The sequence below is a fragment of the Euleptes europaea genome, chromosome 1 (assembly GCF_029931775.1).
Source record: "Euleptes europaea isolate rEulEur1 chromosome 1, rEulEur1.hap1, whole genome shotgun sequence".
Taxonomy (NCBI): Eukaryota; Metazoa; Chordata; class Lepidosauria; order Squamata; family Sphaerodactylidae; genus Euleptes; species Euleptes europaea.
This window is the reverse complement of record NC_079312.1, coordinates 183,055,915-183,080,803: the sequence shown is the minus strand read 5'-3', so window position 1 is coordinate 183,080,803 and position 24,889 is coordinate 183,055,915. Positions and strand designations below refer to the sequence as shown.

Here is a 24,889-nt window from a genome sequence, read left to right as displayed (position 1 = left end):
ATAAAGTTATCGTTACTAGGTAGCCCTTCATTTAGATCACCACTTTATCTTTGCAAATTTTAAGGGCTATAGCTAAAAATCTAGCACAATTCAATATAAACTCCGGGTTTGTCTCAAATAATAGTTTCTGGCTTATTTCGGCATCGACAATTCCATGCCAGTGCTTTATTATTGGAGAAATAAGCTTCATTCTACTTGCTTCATAAAACCTACAGTGCAATATGATATGGTCCACTCGACCCACCTCGAGTACAACACTAATAAGTGTTGTAAATCAGCCCTTGGCATTGCAAAGTTTGTTGCAACAAAAGGGGGACGACTCCATCCCCGTTGGTCTTAAGCTATATTTAGCCAAGATAATCCCACAACTCTTGTATGGGGTCCTGTTGGGCCCCTCTACAAGACTCAACTTTGGAAAAGATCCAGTCAAAAATGTTAAGATCTATCTTTCGAGAACCATCTAGTAGTGTCTCTAATGCTACCCTTCGATTAGAATCAGGTTTGATTAAAATAGAGGCTAGGATAGTTTTAGGATCTATAAACACCTAGTTAAGACTGTCATAATTCCTCTGATTTTACTTCCATAATCCTCAGTGACAGCTACTGTTCAGCCTGCCTTAAGGCTGCTCATCATAGGATATCCTTACTTGGGTTGTCATTTGAGTCCTTACAGATGATGCCGATTGAAAGGGCCAGGGGCATTGTTAAGCAAAGGCTGTATGATATAGAAAGGCAGAATGACATTGCATGTGTTCCTAAATATTGGGCTCAACAGACAACAAAATATATAGCCGCCCCAGCATTATATCTTTTACTCTTAGAGGTCCCATCACACCGTAGGGCATATACAATGGCAAGATGTAATACTTTCCCCTCAGCCATAACAGAAGGTCGGTATAAAAAGGTACCATTGGAAGAGCGTTTTTGTCCCTGTGGATCAGGGAGGATCGAGTTGATGGGCCCATTAGGTGAGCGGGGCCCCCAGGACCAGACTCCCCCCTGGAATGGAGATGGTGGGTGAGAGAGAGGGTGGGATTGGCTCACGTAACAAGTCCACCAGGGTGGGACAGGCCAGAAAGGGAGATGCTTCTCCGGTGCCTGGGAGGCTGGGCATCAAGGGCATGAGCCTCTCTCCTGCCACTTTGGCTCTCAGGGTACCGGCCCCATCTTAGCAGTGATACCCCCACCCCTGGCAAAGGAAGAGGCAGAGAGACAACCGAACCAGAAGAGCATTTATTGTATCACACACAGCAAGCACAGCCACCGCCTTTGGGGCTGCCCCCCCCCCCGCCTGGGGTAGGGTCATTCAAATGGGAATAGTGGTGGGGGAGGGAGGGGTCTTTCTACTCAGGACATAAATTCAGAGGAGTCTGGGCTAATCTGGAGGTGGGCGAGATGCATCTCCCCACACTGCCAACAAGCTCCAGCACCCCCCTCCAGCCAGAGAGCTCATGTTGCTTTCTCAGCTGGGGAGGGGGGAGGAGCCCTGCACTTGGCTGCAGCTCCCTGCGAGGCCCCCCCAGTGGGAGACAGATCCACAGAAGGATCATGCTTCCCCTGCTCCCCCCACCCCAGGGCTCTGCAGCTCTGACAAGGGAAGGGGGGAGGGAGCTCACGCCAGAGGCTGGGGTCCAGAGGCCCTTTTAACGGTCAAGGGTCCGGGAGGGGCTGGTCACAGGGGGGGCCAGGGGGGGCGGTCACAGCTTCGCATCCTTCTTCCTGTAGCGGGTGCGGCGTTTGGTCTTGGCTTCGATTATCTGCTGGGACTGGCGCTTGAGGGCTGCCCGTGTCACCACCTCAGAGTCGTCCTCCCCGCTGTCGTCCTCATCTGTGAAGGAACCAAAGAGGCTCTGATGCTGGAGGGGGGGGCTGACCAGGGCCAGGGCAGGCATGGACCACAGCAGCAGATGGACGGTGTGGGGGGGAAGTCACTCAGTGCTGCAAGGGTGCCTTTAGGCACAGGGAGAGGCAGAGCCCTGTAAAACCCACCTCCTTTGCTTTCGGCCCCCCCCCAGCTCAGCCTGGCCACACAAACCCACTAGCCGGTCCCCCCCCCGTGCTCCCGGGGAGTCCACAAGGCTCTCCCTTCACCTCCTCCCTCTTCCCCCAACTTGACACAGCTGCCTCCTCCACCCCTGCCAGCCGGTCCTCTGAAGTGCAGCCCCCTCCCATGGCTTCCTGACCCACGCTTGCAGGCCAGGGGCTCCCAGGATGCCACCTGGGAGCTGAAGATGGGGCCTGGATCTAGAAAAGCTGAAGACCACTGCCCAAGCATCCTCACAAGGGACTAGCACCTTGCACTGATTCCACAAGGCCGCAAAGACCGATACTTGCATGCGCGCCCCACAAATATATGCTGGTTATTGGAGCAGACGAGAGAATTTCAGAAGAAAATTATCTTGTGTTTCATAGACTGCAGCAAAGCTTTTTGCAGCAAAGAAGACAAAATTAATTACTATTGGGAAATTACTCAACTCGAAGGTGGACAACGAGGAAATGGATTGTTCAAGACTTTCTATCCCTTGGCTCCACCATCAACCAAAAGGGAGACTGCAGCCAATAAATCAGAAGGAGATTGAGGCTGGGAAGGGCAGCCATGAAGGAGCTAGAAAAGATTCCAAAGTGTAAGAATGTGTCACTGGCCACCAAGATCAAGCTAATTCATGCCATCGAATTCCCTATTACTATGCAGAGGTGTGAAAGTTGGACAATGAAGAAAGCTGACAGGAAGAAAGTAGATTCCTTTGAAATGTGGGGTTGGATACTGGGGTGTTGGATTCTGTGGACCGTCAAAACACAACAACAAATCAGTGGGTTCTAGATCAAATCAAGCCTGAACTCTCCCTAGAAGCTAAAATGACTAAAGTGAGGCTACTGTACTTTGGTCAAATCATGAGAAGACCAGAGTCACTGGAAAAGACAATAACGCTAGGAAAAGTAGAAGGCAGCAGGAAAAGAGGGAGACCCAACATGAGATGGATTGACACAAACAAGGAAGCCCTGGCCCTCGGTTTGCAAGACCTGAGCAAGGATGTTAACGAGAGGGCATTTTGGAGGACATTAATTCATAGGGTCGCCTTGAGTTGGAAGCAACTTGACGGCACTCAACACACACAAAAAGGTAAAGGTAGTCCCCTGTGCAAGCACCCGGGTCTTTACTGACCCGTGGGGTGACATCACATCACAACTTTTACTACAGACTCTGTTTGAGGGAGGGGGGGAATTAAAATTCTGCTCTCAAGCAGTCCACATTCAGTAGACCAAAAAAGATGAATTCTCCACAGGAGAGGCATCATGGAAGCGGAGCCCAGCTGGATGTCTTATTGTGCAATATTTGATTTGGTTCCACTGCTCTATCATCAACCGTCAAAATTTTACCTAGCCACACAAAGGCTAGAAGACGGCTTTTCTAATTAAAAAAAACCCCACACACAAACACACACACACACACACTCATGGGAGGCTGAATTTTACACACCCAGATACACTCCATACTCCCTCCAGAGTCCTGCCCTGGCCAAGACTCTAAACAATCCACGGCCAGGAAGAAACATCGGCCAACTCCGAGGGCTCTGTGAAGCCTTCTCCCGGGGCCCTCCGTCCCAGTGCACCAGCCGTGGCCACACACAGTCCTCCACTAGGCGCCACCGACATGGGCAGAAGGGCCAGCGCCACCCTCTTCCCTGCGCCCACGGCCCGATCCAGTCACTCACCATAGTACATGTCTTGTTTCTGAGCGGCCGGCAGTTTGACGCGGGTGTTGTAGGATGGCAGCCTCCTCTCCATCTTCGAGTGGAACTGTGGCAGCAAAAGAAGAGGCTGGAGGTTAGGAGGGCGGGGCAGGGGGAGCCTCTCAACTTGTGTGTGGGGGCAAAGCTCGGCAGAACCGGTGGCCAGCAATTCCAGCCTGTTTGGGGGGCGGGGCGATAGGAATAGTCCTGGAAGTACATCGCCCTGCCTGTTCCCAAGGGTCTGCAGCTGAGCCAAAAGACCGGCCGGTGGAAAAGTCACAGAGGGCAAACTCCTGCCTTCCGTTTCTAAGGTGGAGCGAATGCAGCCCGCCTCGTAGGAGGAGATCATAGAATCAGAGAGTTGGAAGGGACCTCCAGGGTCATCTAGTCCAATCCCCTGCACAATGCAAGAAATTCACAACTACCTCCCCCCCACACACACCCAGTGACCCCTACTCCATACCCAGAAGATGACCAAGATGCCCTCCCTCTCATCATGTGCCTAAGGTCATAGAATCAGCATTGCTGACAGATGGCCATCTAGCCTCTGCTAAAAACCTCCAGGGAAGGAGAGCTCACCACCTCCCAAGGAAGCCTGTTCCACTGAGGAACCGCTCTAACTGTTAGAAAATTCTTCCTAATGTCTAGACGGAAACTCTTTTGATTAAATTTCAACCCGTTGGTTCTGGTCTGGCCTTCTGGGGTAACAGAAAACAACTCAGCACCATCCTCTATATGACAGCCCTTCAAGTACTTGAAGATGGTTATCATATCCCCTCTCAGTCTTCTTCTCTTCAGGCTAAACATACCCAGCTTCTTCAACCTTTCCTCATAGGACTTGGTCTCCAGACCCCCTCACCATCTTTGTTGCCCTTCTCTGGACACGTTCCAGCTTGTCTACATCCTTCTTAAATTGTGGTGCCCAAAACTGAACACAATACTCTAGGTGAGGTCTAACCAGAGCAAAGTGATACGATCACTTTGAGTGATCTGGACATCATACTTCTGTTTATGCAGCCCAAGACCGCATTTGCCTTTTTAGCTACCGCATCACACTGCTGACTCATGTTCAGTGTTTGTTCTACCAAGACCCCAAAGATGGTGCTCAGAAGCTGGTTTGTGCATTCTGTGCTATATGAAAAGTTAAGTGTGATTTTATGGTGTACGAGTTTGGGTTATTGTAGACTACTTCCAACGGGTTGATCTTTCTGGTCTTGCCTAGTGTGAGGTTGGATGGGCTCAGGTTAACAAAAAATTTGCCCTGTTTCTACTGAGGGCACATGGGTGGGGGTGGGGGAAAGGGGTGAGGCCCCCTCGCCTGGCACAGTCGCTCTAGTCCCGCTCTGATCATGGAGCTCCCATGTCCAACTTGGCTTTCAGACGAGAACCCATAAAAACAGGGGCACGACTGGGGGAGGGGCGATGCAGGACTTGCGGCCGTGCGGTCTCCCCCGAGGAGTCTCTTGCTGCTCCCCAGAGGGCTCTGCTTGCGCATCATAAATATAGCAAATAGGACCAGTGTACAGTGAGTCGCTGGGGCCTTTACCATCCAGCCTGTAGTGTCGCCTCTGAACTTCTCACAGGGAATTGGAGAGCACAGAGCAGTAGAGAAACCCACAAAAAATAAGATCTGGGCAGGCGGACGAAGAAGTTCCCGAGAAGGCCAAGCTGTCTCGCCTCCGCAGCCTGATCAACACCCACCTCCACCTCTTCAATTCTCCGGAGCAGCTCGGCCTGGTCTCGATCCCCCAGGGACTTCATCAGGTTCAGCAATTTCTCCTCTGTTTGGCCCAGGAGGTCCAGCACGTAGTCGTTGGATTTCTCATCTGGCTGGGTGGAAATGGAGACGCCACCGTCCTGGGAAAGGAAGAAGAGAGGCTGACTGGCATAGGCCCCAACAGCAGGGAAACGGAGGGGTGTGCCGGGAGAGCCACTTCCCCAGGGCAGAGCGGGACACCAGCTTCCCGAAACCAATGGCTACAGAACCCCAAAGGACTGCACAGCCCTGGTTCTGACCAATAGCCTCCCCTACCTTCCTACAGCTGGGGGGCGGGGGGGGGGGAGAAAGAAGAAGAGTTGGTTTTTATATGCCGACTTTTCCTACCACTTAAGGAAGATATTGTCGAAGGCTTTCACAGTCAGAGTTCATCGGTTCTTGTAGGTTATCCGGGCTGTGTGACCGTGGTCTTGGTATTTTCTTTCCTGACGTTTCGCCAGCAGCTGTGGCAGGCATCTTCAGAGAAGTAACACTGCAGTCTCTCAGTGTCAAGTGTGTAGGAAGAGTAATATATAGACAGAAAGGGGTTGGGTTTGAGCTGAATCATTGTCCTGCAAAAAGTATCAAAGGGTACCTTTGTAATATATAGTAATATAAAAAAAAGTACCTTTGATACTTTTTGCAGGACATTGATTCAGCTCAAACCCAACCCCTTTCTGACTATATATTACTCTTCCTACACACTTGACACTGAGAGACACTGTCCTTCAGTGTTACTCCTCTGAAGATGCCTGCCACAGCTGCTGGCGAAACATCAGGAAAGAAAATACCAAGACCACGGTCACACAGCCTGGATAACCTAAAAGAACCAATTTAAGGAATAATCCAACCAGCTTGCAATCCCCTTCCCTTCCCCTCCCCACCACAGACAACCCTGTGAGGTAGGTGGGGCTGAGAGAGCTGTGACTAGCCCAAGGTCACCCAGCTGGCTTCATGTGTAGGAGTGGGGGGAAACAACCCGGTTCACCAGAGTAGCCTCCGCCGCTCATGTGGAGGAGTGGGGGAATCAAACCCGGTTCTCCAGATCAGAGTCCACCGCTCCAACCGGTGCTCTTAACCACGGCACCACACATTCCTTCCTTCCCCTGCCCATGGAGCCCCTGTGCTGACAGACAGCGATGTTCCAAGAGACATGGCTGCAGGCTACGAATGGAGCAGGTTGGGGGCCCTCTGTACCCACCAGCTTCACGGCGGGAGGGGGGCACTCTCGGGGCCGGGGGGGGGCTGGCAGTGTCTGCCGGGAGGGGGGCTCACCAGCTTGAGGTGCTGCACTTTGGAGGCCAGATGTTCCACCCCTGACTTGGCGTTGAGGAGAAGCCGGGTGACCTTGTCCAGCTGGGCCTTGGTGGCCGCGCACTGGGCCTCTTCTTGCTCCAGGTGGCCACGCAGCTTCCTCAGCAGGTTCTGGTCTCTGGGGTGGGTCAGAGGGGAGGGGGTGAGGGAGTGGTGGTTGGGTGGGGCCCCCACAAAAGGACACACAAACCCTTGGGCTCTTGCCGCTGATCCCACACCTTCCTTCCAAGCAGGGGGCGGGGAGGGCAGGCACCTTGCGTGGGCTGGTGACCAGGATGAAGAAGAGTTGGTTTTTATGTGCCAACTTTCTCTACCACTTAAGGGAGACGCAAACCAGCTTACAATCCCCTTCCCTTTCCCTCCCTGCAACAGACACCCTGGGAGGTCGGTGGGGCTGAGAGCTCAGAGAGAGCTGTGACTAGAACAAGGTCACCCAGCTGGCTTCGTGTGTAAGAGCAGGGAAACCAACCCGGTTCACCAGATTAGCCTCCTCCGTCCATGTGGAGGAGTGGGGAATCAAACCTGGTTCTCCAGATCAGACTCCACCACTCCAAACCACCGCTCTTAACCACTACACCATGCATGGCCTCTGCCCTGCCAAGGCGCAGCGTCAGGGAGAGCGAGCAGAGCGACCCCTTTACCCGATGAGCTGGGCCTCTCCCGAGTACTTGAGGTTCTGGAGTTTTGCTTGCAGGGCGTCCTTCTCCCCCTTCAGGCGCACCAGGGCCGCTTCGTTCTCGTCCTTCATATCCTCCAGCTGCTGTAAGGTCTCTTCCTGGGCCAAGAAGCAGGCCACCACCTTCTGCCGAGAGATTGCAGGGAGGGGCAAGCCATCAGGCACCCCCAGCCCACCTTTTGCCACCCTCCACCTGGCAGAGTGGCAGGCTGGCGGCTTTGAGGCAAGTGGCGGCTCTGGCAGGGTCAAAGGGATCGCCCTGGCTGTGATGTGGCTACTGGGCAAGGAGCCATCAGCACCAAGCAGCCGGAAATAGCCAAGGGGCACCCCCACCCCAGCACGCCCTTGAGCGGTGGCTGTCTCAGAAGGCAGCATTTGCCCCTCGGTCCCAGGAACATCTGTTGCCATTGATCATCGACCAACAAGAAACCCTCCTGGGCCTAGTGCAGAAAAGGTACTAGAGAGTGACCCAGGAAGAAGAGCAAGACCTGGTTTTTATATGCCAACTTTCTCTACCACTTAAGGGAGACTCAAACCAGTTTACAATCCCCTCCCCCTCCCCACAACAGACACCCTTTCAGATATGTTGGGCTGAGAGAGCTGTGACTAGCCCAAGGTCACCCAGCAGGCTTAGTGTGGAGGAGTGGGGAAACCAACCCAGTTCACCAAATTTGCCTCCGCAGCTCATGTGGAGGAGTGGGGAATCAAACCCGGTTCTCCAGATCAGAGTCCACTGCTCCAAACCACTGCTCTTAACCACTACACCACGCTGGAGTACTGGAGAGTGACCCGAGTCCCTCAGGGCCTGGGGCATTCAAGGGTGGTGTCAAAAAGCAGCTGCTTTGAGGGCAACACTTGGCTCTGACCCCCCCCTCCAGGGGTGAACGACACAGACCAAGGAACAGTGTGTGTGCGTGCACGTACTGGAGGGAGGGTCTCATATTCATGATCGTCCTCATCCCCCAGTTTAGTTCCAGTTCCATAAACCCACCCTCACTCACTACACGCAGCCCTCCCCAGATCTCTCCACCCGCAGCCCACGCCCTTGGCTTGGCAAGGCAGGAGTCTCCTGCGCCAGGACCCCTTCCAGCCAGACGGGTGAGTAGGGGCGGGCAGGCTCTTGCCAAGTAGCAACCAGTGACCGTGACGAGAGAGCCGGGCTGCGAGAGTTCCTGGCGGGGAGGACCCACATGGTGCTTTCCAGAGGGAGGGTGGGGAAGGGCAAGCACGGGCTGCCTGCAGAACCAGGAGGGCACCGCAAGCAAACACTGCACAGCAGTCCAAGGTAGCAGGAGAGAAAGCAGCTCCTTTCCTCAGGCAAGGCAGAGGTTTATGACTGGACTCTGCCTGGAAAAGCAGGAACAGGCCGTCTGCAAGAGGGCAGGAGACTTGGCCCTTGATTGGCTGGTGACACAGCGGGTACAAAGAGAGCGGAGGGCAGCGCTGCCAGGGCCCTGGGCAGCTACCAGCCTGTGGGATTAAGCACCTCCCAGCAGGACATTAAAGGTCTGGTGTGCTGGCGCAAGAGGGCCCAGATCAAAGAGGGGGAGGTTACTATTTGGCTCTCAGCACTTGGGGGTCATTTGCTGCTCTCGTGCCTCGCTTCTATTTGATTCCATATCCTGTAGATCACTGGTTCCCAACCAGGGGTCCATGGACCCCCAGGGGTCCGCGAGAACTAAATTAAGGTCCGCGAAACAAAGTTATAAACCCATAATAAATTAATATTTTCAATTAAAAGTTCTCTATTATAAAAATATATATTCAAATATTATTCTAAGTTTAATGTTTAACTAACAGTTATGATTAAAGTTTATTTTCAAATTCTCAGAATTTTTATTTTGAACCTTGGGGTCCCTGCACCGAACAAAAAAGTCCTAGTGGTCCCTGGTCAAAAAAAGGTTGGGAACCACTGCTGTAGATGGAAAGAAGGAGTGCAGCCCCACCCTTGAGGAATGCTCGCCCCCCCCCACCTCAAAACAATATTTGATTTGTGCTGTGCCAAGCAAGCAGCTCTTAGACCGGGCACCCCAAGACGCGTGGGTTCCGCGTCTCGCTTGGGAGGTTCTGCATTTCATCCACGGCTGTGCTCTTCCAGCGAAGGAGCTAGAGGGAAGGAGGCAACGGTGCAAAAAGTCTCACTTCGGAGTCGGTGACGCCGGTGGCTGATCGGATCCTGTCAAAGGCCTCCGTGGCGGTGAACACGGCCTGCTTGTTTTTCAGGCTGGTGGGCTTCGTGTACTGGGGTTCTTTGAGGAGAAGGTCTTCGGTCCTGAATGGGACATGTTCCTTCTGTGAATGCTGGAAGAAACAGAGGCGACTTCTCTGGGATGAGGTGCCAGTGGGGCCCCTGCAGCCGCACCTTGCCCGACCCTTGGCGGAATGGGAGAGCCTGAGGCCGCTCTGTTTTCACCTCCTCCCTCACCTTTACAACTCCGCCTGGGCCCTGGGTGGCTGTTGGAAGTCAGCCGACTTTTGTGCCCCCAGCCAATGAGTCACTTGGCTGCCTCTGTACTCTCTCTCCAAGGCACTGAGAGAGGCCGGAGGCGGCACCCAGAATCTAGGCCCCTCAAGGACTGCCTAGCTTGTGTTCATAGAATCATAGAGTTGGAAGGGACCACCAGGGTCATCTAGTCCAACCCCTGCACAATGCAAGAAATTCACAACTACCTCCCCCCCCCACACCCCATGACCCCTACTCCATGCCCAGAAGATGGCCAAGATGCCCTCTCTCTCATCAGCTGTCTCAGGTCATAGAATCAGCATTGCTGACAGATGGCCATCTAGCCTCTGCTTAAAAACCTCCAGGGAAGGAGAGCCCACCACCTCCCGAGGAAGCCTGTTCCACTGAGGAACCACTCTAACTGCTAGAAAGTTCTTCCTAATGTCTAGACGGAAACTCTTTGGATTTAATTTCAGCCCGTTGGTTCTGGTCTGACCTTCTGGGGCAACAGAAAACAACTCGGCACCCTCCTCTATATGACAGCCCTTCAAGTGCTTGAAGATGGTTTTCATCTCCCCTCTCAGTCTCCTCCTCTCCAGGCTAAACATATCCAGCTCCTTCAACCTTTCCTCATAGGACTTGGTCTTCAGACCCCTCAACATCTTTGTTGTCCTCCTCTGGACATGTTCAAGGGCTGCCTAGCTTGTGTTGATGGTTGGTACCACCTTGGGCACTGGCCAAAGTCCCGAAGGGTCTGAGGCTCTCTAATTCAGCACACTGAATTGAACACAGGTTTGCAATATGCAGCAGGGGCTTTCCCTGTTTAACACGCCGGGCTCAAAGATGACCCACCCAGGGCCACCAAACATATCTACCCTCCAGCTCTTTCCCAGGGTCAGTCCTGACTGTTCTGCCCACCACAGGCTGGCGTGAACACAGTGATAAATGTTACAGTGGAAGGCCAAAGAAACACACACACACACACACCCTCCAAATGTTACAAGTCAACCTAAACTGAGGAAGAATTCCTTTCTGACCTGGATGTGGAGCTCAGGGAATCACTAACATTATGAGTAACATTATGGAAACATTATAAATAGCATTACGGAGCTCTAAAAGTATAAAAACCAAGCTGCCAAGTTCCCTCACAAGGAAATGTGACGCTGACAGAAGGCCAGAGTTGGGCAGGGGGAGTTCATAGTGGGAGAGACGGCTATGGAGACCTCCTCAAAGGAGGAGAAGGACCGAACCCCGAGCAACGTGACCAATCGCTGTGGGACACCCGCCAAATCTGGCGGGCAATGCTGACAGACTCCGACATGGGAATGGGGGAAAACGCCACTCGTCACTGTTTTTCAGTGAACACTCAAGACCTCCACAAGCCTGGGAAAGTGACGGGGGCCGTGTCCAAAGCCCCAGCTGACAAATGACAGGTGAAGATCCACCTCGCTGCCCTCTTAGACCTGCGCAAGGCTCAGGGGGTTTAGGGGTTTACGCCCATCCACCTCTCTGCAAGAGCAGGGGCAGAGCTGTCTGCATGCGGCAGTTGCACCCGGAGGCAGGGAAATTGCTGCGTTTGCGACTCAGTGAAGAAGACTGGAGAGGGCCAGGGCAAAGTCTGAGAAAACCTCCACAGCGGGGTGGGAGGGAGCTACATTTCAGGGGCCAGGGCCAGACCTTGAAACCCCCCCCCCCCCCCGTACATCTCTTGGCTCCTCCCCAGGACTCCCAGCAGCAGCCTATGAAAAATACGCAGTTAGAGGCAAACGGGCATTATCTGCACCAACGCAGCTTTCTGGCTTTTTCACAGCCCCCTTGGCCCAATCGCGCAGCTGCTTGCTTGCCCATTCCAGGCATTAGGTAGTCCAAAGCCGAGAATGTGCTGGTCAGCGGCAGAACAGAGTGAGACGGGCTGAGCTTTACGTTTGTGGGACAGGGCAAGGAATCGCCATCGGTCTGCCCCAGAGAGAGCTGGCAGGCAAAACGTTCTGTTGGCTAAGAACTTCCCGGAGGGGGAAGACAGGGCTCAGAGGCCCCCCTGGTCACTGCAAGGGGAGCAGAAGACCCCCCACCCTTTTACCCGCCTTTCCGCTCGGTCGTTCTGGGCTCTCTTCTCCTCCGTCAGCTTCTTGAGGTCCTTCAGCTTCTTATCCCGGATCTTGCGTTCTCGGTAAATGGTCTCCTCTTGGCTCAGGAGCTGCTCCTATATTGTGGAGGGGGGGGGGAAAGGGAGATCACCCATTGCCCCTTCTGGAAGACCCCTTCTGGATAGGCCTCTGGGCTGACGAGAAGTCATCTGTGTGTCTGGGCAATCACCCTTTGCCTTGGCTATAACCCCAGCATCGGCTGGGCCCGTTCCCCGGGGCCCCTTCCTGGCATTCCGCAAACTATGCAAACATGAATTCGTTGAGAGGGGAGATTCAGAGGGCAGGCCGTTCTTGTCTGCAGCAGAACAGTGAGATTTAAGTCCAGGAACACCTCAGAGACCAGCAAGAGTTTGGGGACATGAGCTTTCCAGAGTCCAAGCCTGCTTCATCGGATATCTTCGTAGGCTATCTGATAAAGGGAGCTCTGACTCTTGAAAGCTCCTACCCCGAAAATCTTGTGTGTCTCTAAGGTGTTACTGGATTCGAATCTTGTTATTCCGGAGGGGATTCATACACAGGTAACAGGGCTTTATGATAACGAAATGGTTCAGAAGGATGCTTTAATAAAGGGGTAGGGTCTGTAGACTATACTACTGTGTATGGTACATACCATCTGCCGCTGTGCATATGACCCTGCTATGTAATTTCTGCATTGTTTAACATGTCACATTAATACTTGTGCTTTGTTTCAGCTCTGCTTCATACTTTTGCTTGGCCAAAGGTTACCGCAATCCTAATCCTATAGCATTACTTAGTAGATGTCCCATCTTGTTGACTGTGTTGACCTACCCTGTGTAATCCAATCCATCCTGAGTCTCAGTAAAAAAGGTGAAGAAGAATAATTGGTTTTTATATGCTGACTTTCTCTACCACTTAAGGGAGACTCAAACCGGCTGACAATCACCTTCCCTTCCCCTCCCCACAACAGATGTCCTGTGAAGTAGGTGGGGCTGAGAGAATGTGACTGGCCCAAGGTAACCCAGCTAGCTTAATGTGGAGGAGTGGGGAAATGAATCCAGTTCACCAGATTAGCCTCCGCCGCTCACGTGGAGGAGTAGGGGAATCAAATCGGTTCTCCAGATCAGAGTCCACCGCTCCAAACCACTGCTCTTAACCATTACACCAAGCTGGCTCTCAGTATAAATAGTGTTAATAAACAAATTTTTACATGCAAGTTACTAAATGTTAGACCATTCTAAGTGACTGTACGGGTGAAGAATCCAGTATACCGGTACCATTCTGAATGCTTAGCATTGCAACTTCTATTTTACTTTTTAAAGCAAGCGTCTAGCGAACGTGGTTGCTTTAAAAAATGCTCGAGAATTTCCTCAAAATACTTTCCCAGTTTATTTGAAACCTGGATTAGGAAAGTAGAATTAAGCATGTGATATGAAGGGGTATTTGTGTGCAAATATACTCAGTTTTCCAAAATTACATGCACAGTTTGTTTTTCTGTTCACGGCACGAGGTAATCCCATAGAGGGTAGGCCCTGCTGCATTTTTCCCACATGCCTCCCACACATTGCTGTTACTCTGCAACTCCATCTAGATTAGCACCCAGGGTGGTCAGGGGCCCTCTTTGGAGCCCCCCGCCCCGCCTCCCACTCCGGTCTCCTTTGCTGCCATGAAGTTGGGCCCAGGCTGCCTCCTCCCCACCCCACAACGCTGACTCCCTACCCTGGCTGCATCTCGAGCGTGCAGGGCATCGCTGTTCACGCTCTCCAGGTCCTGGAGTTCGTGGCCCAGGCGGGAGATCTCCGCTTCGAGGGCATTGAGTTTGTTCTGGAAATGCAGGCTTTCCTCCTAGAAAGGGGAATAAAGCACCTCAGAGTGAACTGTGGAGCAGCCCCTCCAGGCCAGGCTGTCACAGGGGGCTCAAGAGAAACCCCTGGCAGTACAGCTCTCTCTTACGCCCGTGGCTCTCCGGACTAACTCCCGCCCTGCACCAAACCTCCCTGACACCTTTTGGTCATGCTGAAACATCCTTCCACAGTATGAGGGAATACCAACACGGGGGACCATCCTTCCGTAGCCTCTGGAGAGAGAAGGCTCACCTGCATGTGTGATTTTAGCTTCTGGTACATGCTGGTGATGCGTTCCGCCTCCTCTGTCTTGAATCGGGCCTTTTCGAGGCGGTTATCTAGTGTCCGCAGAGTCTGGGTGGAAAGAAGCAGCAGCGGCATTTTGTGGAGGCACAAGATCCCCCCCGGCCCCCTCCCAATCAGAGATTCTCCTGCTTCAAGGTAGTGGGTGGCTGCAGAGGGTGCTCCTAGGCAGCAGCTGTGGGGGTGTCTCATTTTCCCTTCCTCTTTTTGATTGGCCAGAGATGGACTGACTACTGTGTAAAGCACTCTTCAGTTCTGCAAGCGTTTCTCCAATGATTTTCTGAACTGTGGGTAAATTTCAAGAAGCCAGAACAGAGCAGCTGTCCCCCAGCGGCACAATAGGGAAGTCATGGTCCTGGCACGGTGTGCCAGCTCAGAAGGGAACGCTGGATGCCGGCAGAAGGTGGGTCTGGAGGCCTGCTGCTCAGCCCCCTGGCCTTTGGGGTCCCGCAAGGCCTGGCATTCCGTCAAGGACACCTCCTTCCTGCCCTTTGTTTTAATGACACCTTTTCTGTGCTTTTACATACATACTTTAAATTTTTGTTTTAATTATTTTTTTCTGATGTGTTTTTATATGTTTTTTTAAAATTTTTATGTGTTTTCTGATGTGCTCGCTTTAACTGTTAGCCGCCTCAGTGGCCCTGATGGGGTAAACACTTTGTGAACAAATAAAATAAAACTTATAGCACAGTCCTAAGCAGAGTTCTGCCTTCCTGAGGTGTTGACTTAGGAGGTTGTGACTCTGCTTGGGACTGCGGGGGGTAACCAGTGAGAATGACGCACCACCGTCTGTAGTGCAGAAAACGTCAGGGATACATAAATAGAATTAAAAAAAAGGTGTGTGAGAGGAAAAGCTGGGACCCCAGCTCCCTTCTTTAGACTATACAGACGGGCACTGGGGGTACCACGGCACCGGCCAAGTGTTTTTGGGAAGCGGAAGAGGGGGACAGATGGGGCTTTTGCCCAGCAAGGCTTCTGATTGGCTGTGCAGATCTTTTAAAAATGTTGCTTTGGCTGCAGCTGCCACCACAGAACCAGGATCTGCACTGGGTGATTGAAGTTAAGCTGTAACAGCCATTTTGTGGCTGGCTCTGCCTTCTGTGGCAGCCATTTTGCTGCTGTGCCCACCATGCTGTGTCAGAATTCCAAATATGCTTGTTAGCTCAAAAAGGTTGGGGACCCCTGCAGTAGAGCAACAGTCCCCAGGCAGATGGGTAAGCTTCCCCCAGAAGCCTCTCCATTCCAATTCTCCCAGAAGCCTCTCCATTCCAATTAATGAGGCTGTTAGTTTTTATTACTAAGTACACCTACCAAACTGGTAGTGGGAAAACCTACTGAAAAGGGGAAGAACACAGAAAATGAAGTAAAAAACAAATTCCAGCTGACTAAACAGTTACAGTTTGCAGGCATCTCTCTGCCTGAGAGATGGGTCAGATTTCTCTCTGCACAGCATCCGGGCTCAGCAAAAACGACATTAAGTTTTGCACCTCTGGGCTCCTACTTCAGGGACTGGGGAATTCATCTTTTGGACCAATCAGAAAGCAGGCACTGGTTTAAAAGGCCTGCCAAAGAAGGATTTAACTTTCACATTACCTGCCACCTCATCCTTTTAGCTGGAGATGCTGGGGATGGAACCTGGGACCTTCTGCATGCCAAGCAGGTGCTCTACCGCTGAGCCAGGGCCCCTTCTGGTATTTTAAAGTGTATGGGATTGTGAAAGATGACTGAATTCGAGGTTAGCAGACTTTGTGCTTGGTGGCAATTTTGCATATTTCATATTTCAGAAATTTACAATAGATAAATACAACTAAAAATTAAAAAATGAATTTCCAGAACTTACAGGATCATTGTCAGTGTATCAGGTAAAGGGGTGATCCAAGAACCAAATGAACTAAAGAACTTTCATATCTGCTTGTTTGTTACATAGTGTGTGAATTTTAAACATTACTGGATTTGCACATTTTATGTGGGGGTGGGAAAACTAAATGTTGTAGAGTTTTAAAGTCTGTGCTGAATTCGTCTTTTGACCCCAATAAATGATGATTGAACTAAAGAACTTCCTCATTTACTTAATGTAACATATCTCAAAAGAACAGAAGAAAACTGAATGTGATTTTATGTGAAGAACTACTTGTTTGCTTGTTCAGCTTGTGGTCTGACCCACTGATGAAATATTCTCTCTAGAGCTCCTTGCTGGCTTTTTAAATAAAAATGCAGCATCCAGAGGAAACGGAGAAAAAGATGCTTCTTTTTCCAGCACCCTGGGGAGATTTCTCGAAAAGTTGCCAAGGGAAGTACAAGATAGTTGAACCTCGTGCTCCGGTAGCCACTGAGGCAGTCCAGGGCCAGCCCACCAGGAGTAGTGTTATTTCAAGCCAGGATGCTAAACGTGACACAGAAGAATGCTTCTTTCTCCCAAAAGAGTGGCTTGTGTTGAGACAATGATCAGTTAGCAAAACAGCCATGCAAAGGAGATGCCCACCTCGTCATCATATTCCACAGAGAGAAGCCGCAGGAGCAGAAATTCGACACATGCGCACACCCCTCACTGCTGCTCCTGTGGCAAGAACTGGCTCTTTAGGAGATCGGGGGGGAGGGGGGTTCAGCACCAGCCCATCGAGGGCCCGATCCTCCTCTCACCTTGGCTGCCTCAATGTTCCCTTCCTCCAGTTCTTGCAAATCCTGGACTTCCTGTGCCTTCGTGCTGTACTGGAGCTGCAGCTCTTCCAGGCGACGCTTCCTCATCTCCACCTGATGCTTCAGGTTATTCAACTGGTTGATTTTCTCACACAGCCGGTGGTTGATGACCTGAATGGCACCCTTTAGGGCAGAGGGGAAAGGACCGGGCTGAGAGGGGATTGGACAGCCCCACAGACAGCCGGTTCACCGGCAAGAGGCGGCTACCGGTAAAAGTTTTCCTTCTGTGCCAACTGGCAAGCTTCACACTAGCAGAATTAACCACCACATTCTTCAGTGTTTCCATCACATTATATGTTGTGCTTTTGTGCCTAAAGAATACATCATACATTGGCTTAAGAGTCTTCATGATCGCTAGCCGGATAAGAGTTCATCCTGCTTTTCTGAACTGCCTCTCTATAAACCGCCAGGTTATGTCATTGCAAAATGTTGCACAACTTCTGGTTTGGCCTCAGAAAACAAAGGACTTGATGTGCGGCAGAGAGAAAAGCAGGCCCGGTGAACAAGGAATGCACGGCCACCAAATAATCATAGAGTTGGAAGGGACCACCAGGGTCATCTAGTCCAACCCCCTGCACAATGATGCGCCCTTCCGGCAGTAAAGCAAGCACCTGAATACATAGCGTGCGGCTGTAGCTCTTGCAGGGTATGTCAGAAGCACCCCAAACACTTCTGAACCTATATAAGAACATCAGAAGAGCCCTGCTGGATAAGACCACTGGTCCATCTAGTCCACCATCCTCTCTCACCCAGTGGCCAAGAAGTTCTTTTGCAGGACCAACAACAGGACATAGAGGCCGAGGCCTTCCCCTGATGTTGCCTCCTGGCAATGGGATTCAGAGTTTGACTGGCTGTGAACATGGAGTCCCCATGGCTAGAAGCCACTGATAGACCTCTCCTCCATGAATCTGTCAAATCCCCTTTTAAAGCCATCTATGCCTGTGGCCGTGACGGCATCCTCTGGCAGTGAATTTCACATTTTAATGGCTCGCTGTGTAAAGAAGTACTTTCTTTGGTCCATCCTGATCTACTGCGCTTCAGCTTCATTGGATGCCCTCGAGTTCTAGTATTTTGGGAGAGGGTGACAAAGCTCTCTTTATCAACTCCACCCCATGCATAATTTTATAAACCTCTATCATATCCCCCTTAGTCATCCCCCCCCTTAGAGCCAGTGTGGTTTAATGGTTAAGAGAGGCGGACTCTAATCTGGAGAACTGGGTTTGATTCCCCACTCCTCCGCATGAAGCCAGTTGGGTGACATTGGGCCAGTCACAGTTCTCTCTGAACTCTCTCAGCCCCACTGATCTCACAAAGTGTCTGTTGTGGAGAGAGGAAGGGAAGGCAATTGTAAGCCGCTTTGAGACTCCTTAAAGGTAGAGAAAATCAGGGTACCAAAACCAACTCTTCTTCGCTTTTCTAAACTGAAAAGTCCCAGTTTTTTCAGCCTTTCCTCACAGGGAAGGTGCTCCAACCCCCAATTATCTTGGTTCTCCTCTTCTGTACTTATCCAAGGGCTTCAAAATACTTTGCAGATCCTTACCTTTACAGAAAACAAGAGCATGCACAAAACTGTGCCTTCCCTCCCCGCTGCTTCTTGTCTCACTTGAGACCCTGGTCAAACAGATCTCTGCAGCTTTTTTAAACAACACAAAAGCCGCCAACATCTGCTGGCCAACAGAGGCGACCATTTCCTCTTTTGCAATCATTAGCAGCTTATTTTAGCTGTGTTTTTTTTTATAAGACCAGCACTTTAAAGAGCAGCCCCACTTGCCAGAGGCAAATGGGACAGGAGTGTTCATTAGCACCCACAACCAGCCCAACCTTGCTGAGCCCTGAGGTGGGTCAGCCCCAAGGAAGAAAACGGGGAGAAGGCTCGTCTCAGTGACTGTGAAAGCAACGACTCTGAACAGACAAAGAGGGCAGCTGTGACCATGCACCGGGGGCCCCCCACGAGCCAAGGCAGGCAGAGAACCCCTGTTTATGGCAATGGGGAGGGCCACTGGCCACTCTGGCCTCTGGAGGAAAAAGGGGGCAAAGGCCCCCACGCCTCCATCCCTTGGTGCCCAAGAACTGCTCCGTGCACTGCTTGGAGTGCTTCCTGCTTCTGATCCTCCATTGATCCACCAGACAATGTGCTGTTTAATCCATTTCTGTTAAAATGTTGAGCCTGTGTTCCCAACCTCATTGCCCACTGGGGCAAAACGAGACCCAGATTTACAATTAGCATTCTGGTCATGAGGACCGGCCTCTTTTTTAAGAAGAAGAGTTGGTTTTTATATGCTGATTTTCTCTACCTTTTTTTTTTAAGGAGAGTTGAACTGGCTTACAATCTCCTTCCCTTCTTCTCTCCACAACAGACACCTTGTGGGGTAGATGAGGTTGAGCGAGCACTAATAGAGCTGTGACTAGCCCAAGGTCAACCAGCTGGCTTCATGTGGAGGAGTGGGAAAAGCACCTGGTTCATCAGATTAGAGTCTGCCCCTCATGTGGAGGAGTGAGGAATCAAACCCGGTTCTCCAGGTTAGAGTCCACCGCTCCCAACCACTACAGCATGCTGGCAAACAACCTTCAGGTCCTTGGTGTGTGTGGGCGGTGGGGGAAACTCTCTGAGATGAAATGCTGGACTAGATGGACCCTCCCTGGTCTGATTCAGCAGGGCTCTTCTGAGGCTCTTCTTATGATCCTTGTTCTTAGAGAGCAAAGACAAACAGTGAAAAGCCAAGCACATTTCCCCCTGCCACACCTGGGGCTCCAATGATGAGGGTCCCCTCCTTTAGTCTTTCTTTCTTCTTGCTTTACAGTGCTTGCCTCTGCTATAATGTTTGTCACTTTTTTTTATTTGTTCCTGAGTCCCCAACAACAAAACTCCCCATTTCTTTCTAACTGATAATATGAAAGGAGATACCCGGATGACCACCTACCTCTCCACTTTTGTTCTTCACGGATCCTTGTTCGGACGCATGATTGTGGAACGCAGCCCTGATGACCTTCTCCTCTCCCTGCAAAAACCAGACGCCCACAGTCATCTCCTGAAATCCCCCTTTGAACCAGATACAGACACGATGGACACGGAGGGCCACAGGCATCACACAAAACAAACCTCATCCAACCTTCTCCTCTCATTTTGCAATATATGCTCTCAGTGCAATTGTTCAAGATGCCAAGGAACACTTTAGTGAAGAAGCAAAAAAAAATTCAGGTGACTGTCATAAATGGGGAACCAGTTATCAGCAGTCTTGTTTGTTTGCCAGGTCAAGGAATGGCTTAATCACAACAGTTCAGTGTTTGAAATCAATATAATTAACTGCTGGGGGGCTCCAGATGTTGGCAGTGGACAACGGTTCAGCCCATTGCTCCTTGCATCCAGCCAGCTGCCTGGCCCGTCTCTGAGTCTGGTCAGACCCGCTCAGTCCAGAAGGAAGAATTTTCTGACAGAGCAGTTCCTCAGTGGAATGGGCTTCCTCGGGAGGTGGTGGGCTCTCCTTCTTTGGAGATTTTTCATAGAATCGGAAGGGACCACCAGGGTCAACTAGTACAACCCTCTGCACAATGCAGGAAATTCACAACTGCCTCCCCCCACACACCCCCAGTGTCCCCTACTCCATGCCCAGAAGATGGCCAAGGTGCCCTCCCTCTCATTATCTCCCTAAGGTCATAGAATCAGCATTGCTGACAGATGGCCATCTAGCCTCTGCTGAAAAACCTCCAGGGAAGGAGAGCTCACCACCTCCCGAGGAAGCCTGTTCCACTGAGGCTAGATGGCCATCTTAAGCAAAGGCTAGATGGCCATCTGATAGCAAGGCTGATTCTGTGAACTTAGGCAGATCATGAGAGGGAGGGCAGGAAGGGATCGGCTCTCATGGCCCTTTCTTACATGCCCAGGGTAATGCCGACTGTCACTTTGAGGTCAGGAAGGGATTTCCCTCCAGGCCAGACTGGCCAGGGATGCTGGAGGTTTTTTTTGCCTTCCACTGGGCATAGGGCAGGGGTCACTGGAGGTGTGTGTGTGGTGGTGGGAGGAGAGATGTGAAATTCTTGCATCATGCAGGGAGTTGGGTAACCTTGGAGGTCCCTTCCAATGCTACGCTTCTATGAAGGGGGCCATGGAGCATATCCTGTAGAAGGGACCACAAAACCAGGAGCTGGCAATCAGCCACAGACAAGACAGCCAGGGATTCTGCAAGTGGGGAGGATGAGTCCAAGTCCAAAAGAACCCCTAGCAGCTTGTTTAGCAACTACGAATAAAGGTTCGCCCCTGTTCCCACCCTTGCCAAATAAGCTTACACCGAGACAAGAACTGTAGAAGCAGGAGCACAGATCTGAGACCAAAAGGGCTACTGTAAATTGGTATCGTAAGTGCTGCTGATGCAAGCGTGCCTCTCCCGCCCCAGGTCTGAGTGCTGCTTGGAAGCTCACCGCCAGGAGATCTGCCAGCCTCTGATGCAGCTTCTTATTGTCCTGCCTGAGTCGCAAGATCGACTCCCTGTTCTTCTTGATGTTCCATTGGGAGTTCTCGTAAAAGGCTTTCTTGTCACCTTCTGTAGCGAGCACAAAGGAGAGGGCTCTGTTGACAACCAACTCAGGGCTAATATTAAAAGCTGAGACAAGCTGAGTGAGAAACGTAAATAAAAGGACACCGCACTTCAAACATTTCCTTTGATCTACGTCTGAAAACAACCCCCCAAAATCTTAGCCTTCCTGTGCAAGGAAATCGTAGGCCAATCATATACCCATTGTTATATCAGTTGCTGAGGGCAGCCATGTGGGTCTGCAGGAGGAGAGCTGGATTCGAGTCCAGAAGCATCCTAGAGACCAACAAGATTTGTAAGGTGTGAGCTTTGGAGAGTTAAAGCTCTGACAAAGGGGCTCTCACAAGCTCCTACTCTGAAATTCTTGTTTGTCTCCAAGATGCGACTGGACTCAAATCTAGCTCTTCTGTTTTATTTATTTATTGCACTTCTACCCCGCTCTCCCCAACCCGAAGGTCAGGCTCAGTGTGGCTTGTTCTTGTATTGCTACCTTGGTCCTAAAGTTTGTAGCACAGTGTATGGCACAACCATAACTATTTATTTATTTATAGTCCACCTTTCTCACTGGGAATCAAGGCAGATTACACAGAGAAGGACAATACAATCAACAAGATGGGACCATCAATAAACAGTGAAGTAGGATTTGGGTGGTAGATCCAACCAGAAGTCTAAAAACAGAACCTGAAGCAAAGCAGAAGTCTTAACGTGACACATTAAACAAAGCAAAAACTATGTAGCAGAATCCTAGTTTCAGCAGGCTACACACAATAGTACAGACCACTGTCCCGGATAATTATGCAAGTAATTTTGTGCATCATTTTGTACAGCGTGACTCCGTCGCCTGTCTAGAAATGCCCTCTTGAATAATTCAGTTTTGCGTCATTTGCGGAAATCCAGGAGAGTGGGGGCCTCTACCACGCAGTGCATCCCCAATGCAGCCCGAGGAGGCCGGGGCTTGGGGAGGGGCTTCAATGCCATAGAGTCCAATGGCCAAGGTTGGCAACCCTGTTCCCGGGGAGCCGATGAGGGAAAAGGCCGGGCCCGAATACGTAAAACGCAGAGCTGGGCTGGGGGGGCGCCGCCCCTGGGGCCCTTTGCATGGGGCGGGAGGGGGCTGCCACAGAGAGCCCCCGCCAGTGCTCCCCACTGCAGCCGGCCGGGAGACACACACCCCTTTCTGACGCCGGGTGGGGGTGGGCGACGACCCCCCCTCCCTCCCTCCCCCCCCCTCGCCCACCTAGGAGCTGGATCTTGTTCTGCAGCTCCGCGATCTGCTCGTGCACGAGGGGCGGCGCGAGTCCGCCGCGGGGCTGCGTGGCGGGCATGGCGGGCGGCGGGGCCTGCGGAACTCCCCGCACCCAGGCTCCCTCGGCGGCTCGCCCGCCTCCTTTCGCGGGACGCCGTCTCCATGGCGACCGGCCCCGATGCGGCGCGCCCATTGGCTGGAAGCCCGGGCCGCGCGGGGCGCCATGGGAGGAAGGGCGCCGCGGCTCTCCCTCCCTGGAGGCGCGAGGGGGGCGGGCGGGAGGGCGCCGAGGGCCGGCCCGTGGCCCAGTGCGCGGCGGCCGGATCCTTCCGGGAAGGCGGGGCAGAACCGGCTTCGCCTCGCCTTCCCGGCGGCGGCGGGGGACAGCGCTTCCGCCACACTCATGCCGCCGCCCTCTACGCATGCGCGTAGCCTTCCTAGCGCCGGCGTGACATCACCCCTCCCCGGGCGCGCGGATGTGTCGTCACCACTTCCGGGTCCCGGCCGGGGGGAGCTGCGTCCACGCGGATTTTGGCGCTCGGTGGGTGCGGGGCGATGGGGGGGGGGGCGCGTCGGGGGGCGGTTCCTTCCCCCCCCGTGGGCCCGTGCTCCGTGCAGCCTGCGCCCCCCCCGGCCTGCTCTGGGGCTGCTTCTCCCGGGAGCCCCCGCGGGCTGGGGGAGAGGGGGGGAGGCTGCGGTGCGCACGGGGTTGCCAACCTCCAGGTGGGGGGGGGAGCTGGGGAATCTCCCGGAATTGCAACTGATCTGCAGGGACCCCTTGCCCTGGAGATAGGGTTGCCAACCTCCAAGTGGTGGCTGGAGATCTCCTGCTATTACTACTGATCTCCAGCAGATAGAGGTCAGTCCCCCTGGAGAAACTGCCGCTTTGGCAATTGGACTCTATGGCATTGGAGCCCCTCCCCAAACCCCGCCCTCCTCAGGCTCCACCCCCCAAAATCTCCAGGTATTTCCCAACCCGGAGCTGGCAACCCTTCCCCCACCCAATCCTTCCATCCTAATTTGTGCCAAGAGTTCAGCAGCACACAGCTATAACAACAGTTTTCAATGCCCATATCTAATCCTGGAAGGATTGCCAACCCCCAGGTACTAGCTGGAGATCTCCCGCCACTACAACTGATCTCCAGCCGATGGAGATTAGTTCACCTGGAGAAAATTGCTGCTTCGGCCATTGGACTTCTCGGCATTGAAGCCCCTCCCCAAACCCCGCCCCCTCAGGCTCCACCCCTAAAACCTCCAGGTATTTCCCAACCAGGAGCTGGCAATCTTGCCTGCAGAAAACAGCAGTTTAGGTGGGGTGTGCGCCCGCGTCGTTCCCTGCTGAGATCCCTCCTCGGGTTCTGTCTCCAAATCTCCTGGACCTCCCCAGCCCTGTCACCGGGTTGCCAGCCTCCAGGTGGTAGCTGGAGATCTCCTGGGATTACAGCGGATCTCCAGGCGACAGAGGCCATCTCTCCTGGAGAAAACGGCTGCTTTGGAGGGTGGACTCTATGGAATTATACCCCATTGAAGTCCCTCAGGCTCCTCCCCCAAAGTCTCCAGGTATTTCCCAACCCAGAACTGGCAAAGATGTAGACAAGCTGGAACATCTTCAGAGGAGGGCAACAAAGATGGTGAGGGGTCTGGAGACAAAGTCCTGTGAGGAAATGTTGAAGGAGCTGGGTTTTATTTAGCCTGAAGAGGAGAAGACTGAGAGGGGAGATGAGAACCATCTGCAAGCACTTGAAGGGCTGTCATAGAGAGGAGGGTGCCGAGTTGTTTTCTGTTGCCCCAGAAGGTCGGACCAGACCCAGCGGGTTGAAATTAAATCAGAAGAATTTCCGTCAAGACATTAGGAAGAATTTTCTGACTGTCAGAGCGGTTCCTCAGTGGAAGAGGCTTCCTCGGGAGGTGGTGAGCTCTCCTTCCCTGGGGGTTTCTAAGCAGAGGCTAGATGGCCATCTGTCAGCAATGCTGATTCTATGACCTTAGGCACATGATAAGAGGGAGGGCACCTTGGCCATCTTCTGGGCATGGAGTAGGGGTCACTGGGTGTGTGTGTGTGGGGGGGAGGTAGTTGTGAGTTTCCTGCATTGTGCAGGGGGTTGGACTAGGTGACCCTGGTGGTCCCTTCCAACTCTGATTCTATGAACCTTAAGCCTTGGACCCCTCCTCTGAAGCTCTGCTGCCCATGGATGGGGGAGGGCTGCCTGGGAACTCCCACCAAGCCAGAGTCAGGACTGCACCC

The 24,889-nt window shown here is 52.4% G+C and overlaps 1 protein-coding gene across 1 annotated transcript; it reads right to left on the bottom strand.

The window, feature by feature from the left end:
* Positions 1 to 1,697: 1,697 nt before the first annotated feature.
* On the bottom strand, positions 1,698 to 22,733 carry ODAD3 (outer dynein arm docking complex subunit 3). The gene is made up of 13 exons (XM_056865634.1): positions 22,636 to 22,733; positions 21,286 to 21,407; positions 19,791 to 19,868; positions 16,813 to 16,992; positions 14,122 to 14,223; positions 13,745 to 13,870; positions 12,001 to 12,123; positions 9,620 to 9,778; positions 7,443 to 7,603; positions 6,763 to 6,919; positions 5,433 to 5,588; positions 3,714 to 3,798; positions 1,698 to 1,828 (listed from the first exon to the last, which is right to left on the bottom strand). Exons 1-13 carry the CDS (start codon positions 22,721 to 22,723, stop codon positions 1,698 to 1,700), a joined length of 1,668 nt encoding a protein of 555 aa, XP_056721612.1. The 5' UTR covers positions 22,724 to 22,733.
* Positions 22,734 to 24,889: the final 2,156 nt, after the last annotated feature.